Raw genomic sequence first — 13,712 nt, 5'->3', positions numbered from 1 at the left:
CTTACTTTCTAGGTCTGAAAAATGATGTAAATACTTTTCTGCATGCCTAGCAGGAAAGTCTGCCATTAAATAAAAGAATATCTATGAAATACCTTTGAATTCTTTGGAGGGAAGTTGCTGCAAGGTAATTAATAAAAACTCATAGTGTTAGGATATCTTTTTTCAATAACTTTCTGAGTTTTAAAATATGATGTGAATGCTTGGTTTGGATTGTTTTCATACCTATAGTGACAATACATTTTGTTTGCTAAGAAGAGGAAGTACATTGTGTAAAATAATTTATACCATAATGGAGGATAGCAGCTTATATGACTGTAGGGGTTAGAATTGCGAATCACCTCTTGTGTGTTTCCAACTAAACAGAGGCAATCTCCCCAGGAGGGAGAAAAAAAAATTCTACAAACCGCAAATTCCATCCAATCACATAAAGACAAATCAGCCTTCAGGCAAATCAAATGTCTTCATTTAAAGCTTACCTGGATTTGGCATTTTGCCCATCTTTTCCCAATCTCTTAACAACCTACTTTCACAAACAGTTAAAAACATGCATACTGAAAGGCATTCCTTTGCAACCTTATTTTTAAAAACAAGGAACTCTTTAGCCCAGGGAAGACTTGGGAAAAGAACAGTTCCTCTCCGAGTTTGCAACATGTGAATATGGGATTAGTGGGTGGGATTGAGGTGTGCTCAGGTGCATAAATACAGCCTTGGGCTGAGCCAGCACTCTAGGAAGCTTGGACTGCATCGAGGCCATCTGGCTCACACAGACAGGTGGGTGGGAAAATCCAGGTAAGGCTCCTGACAGCAGTTTTGGAAGGGCACTTGTTAGAATGAGCTTTGGCCTTTGGTTACTGTGTAAAGTTGCAGGCAACCCACAGGCAGAGGAGTGCAGGGTAGTTCCATGGGCAGTGAAATGGGATTTGGAGAGGGAATCATGGGATTTCCACCAAAGGCTTACTGGGACCTCTCTTTGGCAGAGCTATGCTCCGGAGCTGGTTGAAGGTAATGCTTTCTCCCTCAGGAAATGAAAGGTTTAAGAGTGAGCGAACTCCAGGAGTTTTCAAGCCCGGCACAGGGCCCAGGGTCTCCTGTCTTAGTTACTGAGCCCTGATCACCATCTAATGCTCTGTTTCTTTCCCACTGGCAAAGCAAAGACCCGCAGGACTGTGAAAGCTCAGCTCAGATTGGCTGCTTGGAATTACAGTTCAGAATATTATTGCAAATCAGAAAACAGTTTTCTTTCTGTGTCTAATATAAAGATATCCTTATTGCTTCTTCAATCTTTAAATTCATGGGATAGGCTGTATAAGGAGAGATCTGGTTGCTTTCCTGAGGCATTCATGAACAGGGACACTGAAACCTCCTACAAGGCATTCCTTGCTGAAGATAAGCAGAGATATAATGAAAAGTGAAAAGTTCTGGTTTTGAAGAATGTGTGTGTGTGTGTGTGTGTGTGTGTGTGTGTGTGTGTGTGTGTGTCCAAATTATCCATGTCCTCGGTGGTTAGCTTTCTATTTTGAGGTGGTTTATGCAGGCAGTTTGCAGACCACAGTATATTCAGTAATGAAAACTCAGTACAGTGAATCTCAGAAAGTCAGCTCAGAGCAGGATGTTTGTACAGCAGGAGTTTTATTCGGCTCCCTTGAGTTATCCTGCCATAAAACACGTATAAGATATCAATAGTTGCAACCTGAAAGCTGCAGAGCTAGAGCAAGGAGTCCTAATAGCCACTTGCACAACAAGAATTGTCAATGAATTAAATACTTCACCACTAGTTTACTATTTTTTCTAACATACATTAGATGCTGTTGCTCTAAAGACATACAAAATCAAATGTTTGTCGATAAATTTAAAGTCATTATTTGCCAAGATATTTTTCTGAATCCAACTAGTATCCCAAAAGTATAATTATTCTCACATAAAGGTTCTTGGTTTTTGTTGTTTACATTAAAAAGAAGCCTTTGTACCAAAAAGGCTGGAAGACTTGGAGCACACTTTAGTTGTTTCTGCAAAATGCTGGATAATAAAAATTGTTATTGGCATTTCCATATCATTACGGGTATAGAAAATGAAGAAAGTGTATCCCTGTTTTTTTGCTTTTGTCTTTCTTGAGTGAGATGTTGTGTGACTACGTACTATGACACAGATAATAATTGGTCAGTTTAATACAAGGCATCATCTGGATTTGGTGACTTAGCAACGCCTTTTTTTAGAATTGGCTAATGCTTAACAAAGGTTCCCACTTGCTCTATCAGAACATGAGAAAATTTACTCCCTAAAAATACTAAGCATTGATGGTCCATCCTGCTTCCCTTGCAGAGTTCAGTTGATTTAATTCGAAACATACACCAGTATGAGTTAGGTGTTTCTTTTTAGGAAATTTCAGTCTTTGGCTTTATTAGCATCCCAAGTATCCAGCTTTGCATGTTATGGTCCCTGGATAACCCTAGTGATTGGCTAGTGCAATTCACTTTGCTAGCTAGCTAGCTCACTTCCTCACTCATTCATGGATCTTACCTTGTCATTCGCTTTGCCATTCATAAGCATCTGCTTCACAGTAGTGTAACTAACATTCCCTGAGAATTAAATTCGGAATACTAGGAAGGAAAAAAAAATAACAAAGAGACATCCATGGGGTTGGTTTCTCTGTGTTATGAGTCCCATAGAATATTTTTGTGCACTAAAGTACATGCCTACAACCACCTACTCTAACAGGCCTGCACTGAGAGTCAAAGAATTAGTTCACTGAAAGAAATGTGCACCGATGTATTTTAACCAATTCAAAACCAATACATAGAATTTGAGTAAATATTACACTAGGGAGAAAGTTTTGTGGGTGCAAGTTTTTAGTTAAAAGATAAAGCTGGCAGTTTCTAAATGAAATAAATCATTTTACTCAGATCTTATTCTTCAATGGCAAGTGTCCTCATTTTCACAAAATGTTAAAGAAGTATGTATGTTTCGGGTAATTTTTTCAGGATGGGAAGATGGGAGCCAGCACTGCAAAATGGCACAATCCAAAAGCCTTGGTTCTATACCCATCTCATTAGTCTTCATTTCTCTGAATTTCAGATTCTTCATCTACAAAATGAGACGATGGGGAGGTGGGAAAAGAGGATATAACCCTTAAGGTGTCTTCCAGTACTACAATTTTTTAAATATAAATTTAAAAGCAAATTCCCTTAGCTATTAGAATATATACATCTATCTACTTATTTTCTTAAAATATACATGTATCTATTTCTATATTGTAGATTTCTATGGAGATCTTCATATTTTATCTATATGGATCTATAGCATATAGAGGTAGAAGATGATATAGATAGGTAGATAAATAGATACATAGATAGATAGATAGATAGATAGATAGATAGATAGATAGATAGATAGATAGATGGTAGATATTCATACTATGTATTCTTAGGAAAATTCTGTGGAAGGTAGTTTTTTACTCCAATTGCATGTGTTCAATCTCATCTAAGCCTCAATTCCTGTTGTATCCCATGGTTGTGCTACAATCTGAAGATTTTGAAAACTGCTAATTCTCTTTTGTTTTACTGACTTTTTGCTTATCTGTTTGTCTTCCATATCAGATTTGCCATGGAGAAGATTTCAGTGTCAGCCTTCTTGCTACTTGTGGCCCTCTCCTACACTCTGGCCAAAGACACCACAGTCAAACCAGGAGCTAAGAAGGACACAAAGGACTCTCAACCCAAACTGCCCCAGACCCTCTCCAGAGGTAAAAGTCAGCTTCTTGTCGGCCTCCAGTTATACTTAATTGGTAAAGATTTAATACTCAGAGCTGAGAGTTGTGTGCTGAACCTATTTTTTATGTGTTGGTTCTAGATTTATCAAAGTTTATAATTGTTTCTGCTTTCTCTAGAGGTTTTTGCTCTTCTTCAGCATCAAGTATATACTGATCCCAGTTTTACCACTGCTTTTCAACAGCTTTGGATCTGAGAATATAATCACTTTAAATATACTGGTTCATTTTGTTCTAGGTTGGGGCGATCCACTCATCTGGACTCAGACATATGAAGAAGCTTTATACAAATCCAAGACAAGGTAAAGACAAGTTTTACAGAATTCCCTCAAAGCTCTCAAGAGCACCATCTAGTGATCTTTAGCTACACATGAAATTCTACTCATTAAAGATTACCCAATCTCTCTTTGTCTCTTAAAGCAATAAACCCTTGATGATTATTCATCACTTGGATGAATGCCCACACAGTCAAGGTAATTTATACTTCTAAATATAATTTCCTTTATAGGCTTTTAGCTCTAGGGCCAGGGTCCAGATCACTCATCTTTACATCCTTAGCACCTAGCACAGCTGAATTTAAAAGAATATTTTATGTAGTAAAAACATATTTTAAAGTAACTTCAAATATTTCCACAGTTTGTATTAGCCATTGGTTCACATTTTGAAAAAAAAAAAAAAAGCTCTAGAATTCATCCTTGACTTGTTTTCTCTTACATCTCACATCCAATACATCAGCAGATACCATTGCTTTACCTTCACCATATATCCGAAAGCCAGCACCAGCCTCATGGGCACACCACCTGTGCGGTCACACAGGACCCAGTGCTTAGTAGGTTCCTATGCTTGTTGTAAAGCTCTGTTGTTGCTGTCTTAAAATTCGTAATAATTTTTGAACAAGAGGCTCCATATTTCCATTTTGCAATGGGCCGCATATATTATGTAGGTCCTGCCCAAATCCAGCCACTTCCGATTGCCTCACTGCTACTGCCCTCATCCAAACCAAGTTTAGATCTTGCCTTGATCTGTAACAGGCACCTACCTGGTCACCCGACAGTCAGTTCTCCACACGGAAGCCATCATATCCTAACACTCATGTGCTCGAGTGGCTTCTCATCACAGGTAAAATTAAATCCAGATTCCTGACCGTGGCCCAAATGGCTGCACATGATCTGGCCCCTGGCTGCCTTTCCTTTCTTAGCACTCTCGCCGTGTTTTCCCTCCACTGCATCTAGCCTGGCCATTGTGCTTTCCCTCAAGCATCCAAACCCATTCCCAGCTCAGGGCTATTGCTCTTGCAGTCCCCTCTGCCATGTGTGACATATCCCTAACATCCTCCTCAAAGAAGTCTACCCTAACCACTCTGTAGCTTTTAAACCTCTTGCTTTGCTTTATTTTTCTTCAAAGTACCGTTATCTTCACCTAAAATTATTTACTTGTTTATGACCTCTTACACAAGCATTTGAGCTCTATGAAGAAAGCACATTATTTTTTTTTCCCCACTGCTCTGTTCCCAGTACATGAAACAGTACTGCCACATAGTAACCACTCAGTAAATATAGGTTAAAAAAATAAGGAATGAATGAATGAATGATCGCATGAGTCAGTAACGAAGCAAAGCCAGTCAATGGCCTAGATATTACTTCACTAACCATTTGCAGAAAGGGCGGAGTTGCATATTGTATTACAAATACAGTTCACCTTAAAATCCAACAGAGAATAATGGTTTTAACTGGTGATGAAATGAATGCTTCACAATCTTTTCTTTACATTATAGCTTTAAAGAAGACATTTGCTGAAAATAAAGAAATCCAGAAATTGGCAGAGCAGTTTGTCCTCCTCAATCTAGTTGTAAGTTTACTCTTCATCCTGCCATTTCTCTGTGGCTTAGAATTTGAAATGGATGGTTCATTTTCCCTATACATCTTAGTCATACTGCATTAATGGGGACGTGCTCCAAATATCTCATCTCATAGATTACAATGAGGAAAGATTTTATTTCTTGCATGTCTACATTTTTATTTAGCAATTAATAATTCTAAGTTGTCTGAAAAATACTCTCCTGTGGTCCAGAATTTCTCTGCTGCTGTAATAAGTGGAACATTTTTGTCATTAAAAATTCCTTGCTGTGCCCCTTTCCCCTGCAGTCCTGGCTGCTCTCCACCCATTCTTAGTCCGTGTGCCCTCTCTCGGAAGAGGTGGACTCTCCAGGTGTCCAAAACTAATCATTCCACATGTGCTGTGGCCTCAATGCTTTCCCGTCCTACTTCACCATCACCACCCCTCCTGATGGTCAAGCTTTCTGCCTTTACAAGTTCTTCTGCTTGGTATACAAACAGTATCCACTTTCCTTCCGAGAGCAAACAATCAGTAAACTACTCAGAAAACTAATCTCCGGGCTTCCCTGGTAGAGCAGTGGTTGAGAATTCGCCTGCCGATGCAGGGGACACGGGTTCGTGCCCCGCTCCGGGAGGACCCCACATGCCGCGGAGCGGATGGGCCTGTGAGCCACGGCCGCTGAACCTGCGCGTCCGGACTTTCCAGGTTGACAAGTTGGCTTTTTCAAGGAGCATCCACGCCAGCGGTTCTTCCCTCACCTCCCTTCCAAGGCTCCTCTTCCTCCTTCTACCCCTTAATATGAGTGACTTCATGGATCTCTACTTGACCTACTTTGCTTTTTATATTTTATATTCTCTATGGACAATTTCATCGGCCTTTAATCAAGGCCTGCTTACCGATAACTCCCACATCTTCCCCAAATACGCAACAGCTTCCAACTTAGCCACACAGCCTAGTTCCAGAAATCTCGTACTCAGCTTCAACTCGACACGTTCAACACCGAATTTATCAGCGAGGCCCAGGTTTTTCAAAAAGCTCTTTTTTCTCTATTCCTTATTCCATTAGAGTGTTATTCTAGACTTGGTCCCCTCCCACTCACCTCCGGCAGTCAAGAAGCCCTGTGGTTCTAACTTTGAAATATTCTTGCTATTGGTCACTTCCCTATAAATTGAGGCCCGCTGTTTTAGCCTAAGAGTTTGGCACCTTGCCTAGCTTATTGCAGTATTACTAAGTGGCTCCCTGCCTACAAAATAAATCCCATCTAATCCCACATGATTGTCGGGGTAATCACTCTAAAAACCAAACTGCAATCATGGCACTTCTAACACTCCTCCAGTGGTTCCTTTTTTTTTTTTCTTAATATTTTTTCTTTTTATTGTGGTAAAAGTCACATAATATAAAACATACTATTTTAACCATATTTAATTGTACAGTTCAGTGGCACTAAGTACATTCACATTGTTGTGCAACTCTTACCATCATCCATCTCCCGAATTTTTCACCTTCCTAAACTGAAGCTCTGTCCCCATTGAACACTAACTCCGCATTCCCCCCTCCCCCCTCCCCCCCACTGTCGCCCTTTGGCCCCTGGCATCTACCAATGTACTTTCTGACTCTATTAATTTGACTACTGTAGGTACCTCACATAAGTGGAATCAAACAGTATTTGTCTGCCCCTAATGTATACTGGAATGCATTTCTAAGGTTAACCTAATATGTGTCCTGCAAACAGACTGTACCTTCTTTTTTCTTCCCCCTGTGCTATATAGTAGGCCCTCACCAGCCATCTACTTCATACATAGTAGTGTACGTATGTCAACCCCAATCTCCCAATCCATCCCACCCGCCTCTCCCCACTTGGTGTCCATACATCTGTTCTCTATGTCTGCGTCTCTATTTCTGCTTTGCAAATAGGTTCATCTGTACCATTTTTCTAAATTCCACATATATGCGTTACTATATGATAGTTGTTTTTCTTTTTCTGACTTACTTCACTCTGTATGACAGTCTCAGTGGTTCTTATTTATTTATGAGCAGACGTAAACACTGTGGCATGGTGTGCAAGGCCAGTCACAAGCCAGCCCCTGAAGTAGCTTTCTAGCATCTTCTCTCACTACCGCCTCAGGTATTCCTATCCTTTAGTCCCATCCAAACACTTGGTTATATAAAGTGCTAGGCCTTTCCTCTACCTTTGTATAATCTTCCCCCCTCCACTGCCTGGAGTGACCTCCTTTCCTATATAACTGACTCCTATTCACTTTTTAAAGATTCCTCTTTACCCACTTCAGAAAGTCCTGGCGGAACTTGCAGATGAGGCTAAATGTCCTGCTCTGGGCACCCAATGCACGTGTATATCCTTCATCACAACATTTCACCCCCCGGATCCTAAATAGTCCTTCTCCTACCTGTATCTCCCTGTTAAACAAAGAAAATTAAAAAATGATAAATGGACAGACGAATTCTCAAGATAATCCTGTTTTTGCAGATTCTCTAAAAATGACTTCCGTTTTCTTTTTTTCATTATGCTAGCTCCTCCTACCTCATCCAATGTCCTTCCCCAAACACTGTATGCCTTCCAAATTCTCCCTTACTGAGTTTTTTGGCTCTTTGTTCACCACATGCATCAGCTTTTTACCTCATGTTCTGCATCACAGTCTGCTCTGTCTTATTATTTCATGCGTGTAACTTGCCTCCCCATCTATATTATAAACTCTCTGTGTTAGAGATGTGCCTTACAGTGTCTTAAGATGCCTAGCCCAGGAATGGACACACTGTTGTTTTAACAAGTTTGAAAATAACTGAAGAATATAAACAAACTGAAAGCTGCTTTTTTTTTTTACATCTTAGTATGAAACAACTGACAAACACCTTTCTCCTGATGGCCAATACGTCCCCAGGATTATGTTTGTTGGTAAGTAAATGGGACAATGAGATAAAACACACTCTGAACGTTACACAAGTGCCGCCCCATCGCTGCCTCTGTCCTCCACACCCTCAGGTGCTGCTCCACCATGGCCAAGGCGACGACGGAGCTCTGCTGGGGAGGTTTAACTTTCAGTTTCACAACCTATTTTCATTAGGAAATGCAAGCTTCTACCTACTTCCATACATGACATTTTTCCTTCATCTCCTCCTTTTAACTTCTCATCTTCTGCCACAAGTACACCTAAGAAGGAAGCACCCTGTTTAAACGTATTAATCATTTCCCTGAATTATATCAGGTCTGTAAATATTTAATCGGGCAAACTTTTGATTCCTGTGCTGGATTTTTCTTTCTTTATTTTTTTTATTTTTTTATTTTTTTGTGGTACGCGGGCCTCTCACTGTTGTGGCCTCTCCCGTTGCGGAGCACAGGCTCCGGACGCACAGGCTCAGCGGCCATGGCTCACGGGCCCAGCCGCTCCGCGGCATGTGGGATCTTCCCGGACCGGGGCACGAACCCGTGTTCCCTGCATCAGCAGGCGGACTCAACCACTGCGCCACCAGGGAAGCCCTTTCTGACATTTTTTGATCATTATTTCTAGGCAAGTTATGAATATGGGCTGAAAGAAAAAAAAAATCAAAGGAGACATGCTCCTTCCTGCCACTGGTACTTTTCATGTGCCGTTCCCTCTGCTGGAAAGCTTTTCTGCTTCCCCCCTCGGTACCCCCAGGTCACCTGGTTAATCACTGGCATTCACTGACCTGCTCAAACTCCCACGATGTGCTCTTGTGGCACCATGTTCCTCTCAATGGTCACTCTTTCCTCAGTTTTAATTTGGTATTTATTGGGTGCTTGTTTAATAAATATTGCCCCCCATGTGGCAGGGACTAGATCTTCTTCAGCTCACCATCATATTTTCAGCATGACCCTGTGGTAGGCTCACAATAAGTATTTGTTAAATGATTGAACAAATGAATTGAGTTTGGCTTTGATCAAAGTGATACTGATAAAACGGCAATCCATAATTAAATCCATCACATAGCAGACCTCACTCTGATCAAGCAGATCACCTCTGTAATTCATCCAAGTTCACACTAACCTATAAAACAGCGGCAAGAAAAAGTGAAAGGAGAAAAGGAAGAAGGCTGAACTAGAGGTAATCTTACAGATTTGGTTTTGTTAGGATTTAGAAAATTTAGACCCTTAAATGAAAGGGCCCTTATAGGTCATCCAGTCATACCCTGTGCAGGAATTCTTTTCAGAGTGTTCCTGTCTAAGGGCTTTTTAACCCCCGTTCAATTCCTTTGGTCATAAGAACTAGGTCCCAGGCAGCTTGCTCTTCCGGCTCAGTAGTTCCCCACGAGGCCTGCACATTAGAATTGCTTGGAAGATCTTAAGCATCAAGCTGCCCAGGTTACACCTCAAACCAATTAAATCAGAATCTCAGGGGCTAGGATGCAGGTGACAGTCTTTGAAAGCTCTGCAGATGACTCCACTGTGCAGCCAGGGCTGTAAGCCAATGCTTGGGAGTTGAAAAAGCTTTTCTGATGTCACTGTATTATGAGGATGAGACCCTGTGTGTGTATCCTCTACACCAATCAGAAGTAGGGTACGTCTTAAGTCTTTCTTGAACAAACGAAAGTCTGGTTCCTGTAATTTATGTATGCTGGTCCTAGTCCAACATTCTGAAACGACAGGGATTGTCCATCAAGTACTGGTGACAGACTTGGCATCCATGTGGCTGGGCCTCATCTTTCCTCTTCATCTAATTCTCAGGACACGGACCATAGCCTCCTTCAATCACTTATCTCAAGGCAAGGTTGCCAGGCCTTTGCATATCCTACTACCTCCCTTCTGGATGCATCTTATTTATACCTGTTTTTTCCTCATTAACTGATAACTTCAAGTAAACATAAAACTTAAAAAAAAAAGGATTTAAACCTATAGGAATATATGTATAAGGGAAGATGCCTAAATCTCTATTTTTAAAATGCAGCTACTTAACAATAAAGTAAAAAAACTACCTACTTATTTTACCTTGGCTGGTCTTAAGAGCTTGCATTTTTATTCATTTAAAAAAAAAAAAACAACTTTGGTTTGGAAAACTAGCATTTCATGTGAGTTCCTAATTATCCAGGTTGCTCTTGGTAACGTATTTCAATTACAATATAATCATTTCAAAAACTTAAAATAATTCTTTAGTAGAGAATGCCAGTGTTTTCACCAAAAAAAAAACAAAACACCATCCCAAGAATGTATATTATCCTATTTTCAGGTTACTATAGATAGGACAGCAGCGTTCTTAACCTTTTCCACAAATAGCACTGCATGGCTGTTGAATGCTCCCAGTCTGGCTTTGGGTACCGACTGCAGAGGCCAGGTTGCAGACTGGATGGAGTAGAATCTCATCCAGCAGGACACATTGTGTTCTTTTCACGGGATGTGGATAAACATGTAGGCTTCATCATGCAATAGGGGTTATTTTGAAACATAGTACTCCACTCCCTTTGGCTTTTTCTTTGTAGACCCATCCCTGACAGTTAGAGCCGACATCACTGGAAGATACTCAAATCGTCTCTATGCTTACGAACCTTCGGATATGGCTCTACGTAAGTGTTACCTCCTTTGAACATCTGTTTCACTGCTGTACTGGGAGGAGAGCCCACATGGGGAGGGAAGAAAAAGCTGTGCTCAGAGACCCCAGAGAACCAGTCTGACCCTAACTGGCCTTGTGTCCTCCAGCAAATTACATTCAAGCATTGATCTCACTTTTTTAAAAACTCAATTAAAGATGAGTTATTTAGATTAGGTATCTTTTCCTCTAGGAGAATCCTAGGACCATATTACCTCCTTTTCAGGTTTCTCTTAGCTCACTTTAACTCCTTCTATCACAGACCTGAGGGCAGTAGTAATCGTACCATCACAATAGCAATAGTAGCAATCTGCATGCTTTGTTAAATGCTTTCCTCCAAGTAACAAAAGTGAAATAATTTCGTCCAGCTTATTAAAGTTGAATTCAAGTTCAATTTTAAAGATCAGTAGGAAAGATGGTTCCAAACAGTTGCCAAGAGACTGACTTCCCCTGGGGTTGCCATAACATGAAAAAAAAAAAAAAAGTGTGAGACTCAAGGCGGATGAAGAACCTCAACGGGAGACTGTACCTAGTTGTGACATCTAATTAGTCCTTCTGGGAAGAAAACTGAGTCTTGTCCTAAGAACCAATTCACTCGATGACTAGTGATTATGTAGACCTGCACTGCCCAATGTGTCAGCCATTAGTCACGTGTAGCTGTTTTAATTCAGGTTTTAAAATTCAGATCCTCAGACACAGTAAACACATTTAAAGTACTCAGTGAACAGGCACTGACTCTTTTTCATCATCACAGAAATTTCTGTTGGGTGGCACCAACCTAGAACGTTATATGTTGGGAAGGATTATGAGGTTGTGTCTGGGCAGCAGGAAAGAATGTCCTGGTCCATTATCAATGTCTCCAGTAGGTTCTGGGTGCACCAAGGGAAGCACATTCCAAATGTGTTGACCATTCTTGAGATAACAGTATAGATCTTAATAAGGCTTTGGGTTCCTGAAAGGCAGGTATTCTGCACAGGTAATATCACCGTGCCTTGTGAAAAAGGCAGTTAATAAACATTGCAAGAGAACTAGGTTATAATAATAAAAGCCATTTCACATACTTTTAGAAAAGAATTTACAAGGTTACCAACATTCGTGCTGTATCTATCAATATGATTTCTGACGATGTGCTGACTCTCATAACTTTTTCCCACATTAGTGCTTGACAACATGAGGAAAGCTCTCAAGTTCCTGAAGACTGAATTGTAGAGAAAAAACAAAATCTGCGAGCTCCTCCCTTTGTGTTGGGCCTTGAGACTTGGAACCAGAGGAGATTTTAGAAGACTGTGGAGAAGGCAGAAGCACTGGTGAACCTACTGATTAGATTATGGTTTCATGTTACAACAGCTCTTTTTTTAAATTTGGTTTTAAGTATACATATATGAAAACACTATCTTATACTACCATAGTGAGCCATGATTTTTAAAAAAAATAAATCCTTTTAGGGGTGTTCAAACTGTTCTTTTTTCCCCCCAATTTGGTCTTTCACAGAAAAGCTATTCGGTTCATTCACCAGATAGGATTTTCAGACACACAAAACGTTCAAAAAGAGGACAAGACAAACCTAGTTCAAGAATGAAGCCCAAATACAAAGTTATCATCTCATCTCACTATAGTTTCTCACCGGGTGACTAAAAGTAGACATGAGCTTGAACAACAGAAGTATTAAACAATATGCTCCAGTGTGAAAAAATATTGAGAAAGGCATCCCATGAAAATCAATACCTAATTGAAGACCACCCCTCCTCACCCTGGCCAGAAACTCCAATGGACACTTTAGCAATCCAATTTTAGTCAGATTTTGCTCTCAGAGAAAACCTCTGACAGGTAGCTTTCTCCTTCAGAAGACTAATTTTGTAAAAAAAAAAAAAGGTCATTCAAAGAACATCTGTATCCTTAAACACACCCTAATGAAATCGTGAAAATTAAACTCATAATATATTTGGTTTCTTAAGGTTTTAGAGTACTGGCCGGGAATAAATTCAGTTGATATGTTCCCATCTTCTTCACCCAAATGTGACCTGCTGGGTAAAGAGCAAAGGGCACTGACATCATGTCCATGTGGTAAAGATCAGAGGTTACTACTTATCTTTGGAAGAGGTGAGAGAGGAGGTGCCATCAGATAGGGGAGCACTTTAACTACTTTTAACTCTTTATTCTGCTGACAAAAATTAGAACCATGTATTAATTACTTCACTACATATTTAATCTCACATTCATTGTTAGATAAAATTCCTTTATCACCCAAACCCCACTGACTTCTTTGGCCCCTGAATGGCTGCAACGGTCTGTGCGATGCTTTGCCTATTGGTTATCTATTGCTTGTCTTAATTAACTTTTTTCGTTTGTTTGTTTGTTTGTATACAGCCTTTTCTGAATAGATTCTTTGGCGTTAACTTTCCCAGTTAATACTTTTTAAAATACTTTTCTCTCACACAGTACTGTCAAAGAGCTCTGCAACAGAAACCTAGGTTGTTGATTTAATGACATATAAATCCTCAGCAAAAATATCACCAGAGGGATTGGGTGCCCTCCTTGTAAGTAGGCTTACCTACATG

The 13,712-nt window shown here is 40.2% G+C and overlaps 1 protein-coding gene across 1 annotated transcript; it reads left to right on the top strand.

The window, feature by feature from the left end:
- The first annotated feature begins 450 nt into the window (after window positions 1–450).
- Window positions 451–13,265, top strand: AGR2 (anterior gradient 2, protein disulphide isomerase family member). The gene is made up of 8 exons (XM_007121190.2): window positions 451–771; window positions 3,594–3,739; window positions 4,002–4,065; window positions 4,184–4,236; window positions 5,538–5,611; window positions 8,447–8,510; window positions 11,048–11,131; window positions 12,314–13,265. The coding sequence occupies exons 2-8, from the start codon at window positions 3,601–3,603 to the stop codon at window positions 12,361–12,363; spliced, it is 528 nt and encodes a 175-aa protein (XP_007121252.1). The 5' UTR covers window positions 451–771; window positions 3,594–3,600; the 3' UTR covers window positions 12,364–13,265.
- The last annotated feature ends 447 nt before the right edge of the window (window positions 13,266–13,712 follow it).

The sequence above is a fragment of the Physeter macrocephalus genome, chromosome 5, assembly GCF_002837175.3.
Source record: "Physeter macrocephalus isolate SW-GA chromosome 5, ASM283717v5, whole genome shotgun sequence".
Classification (NCBI taxonomy): domain Eukaryota; kingdom Metazoa; phylum Chordata; class Mammalia; order Artiodactyla; family Physeteridae; genus Physeter; species Physeter macrocephalus.
Note: the sequence above shows the minus strand (reverse complement) of the source record. Positions and strands in the feature narration are given on the sequence as shown.

Coding starts and splice junctions, on each gene's coding strand:
- AGR2 (XM_007121190.2), top strand. CDS start 3,601: ATGGAGAAGATTTCAGTGTCAGCCTTCTTGCTACTTGTGGCCCTCTCC. Junction 5,612..8,446: donor TTGTCCTCCTCAATCTAGTT/GTAAGTTTACTC, acceptor TTTACATCTTAG/TATGAAACAACTGACAAACA. Junction 11,132..12,313: donor ACCTTCGGATATGGCTCTAC/GTAAGTGTTACC, acceptor TTCCCACATTAG/TGCTTGACAACATGAGGAAA.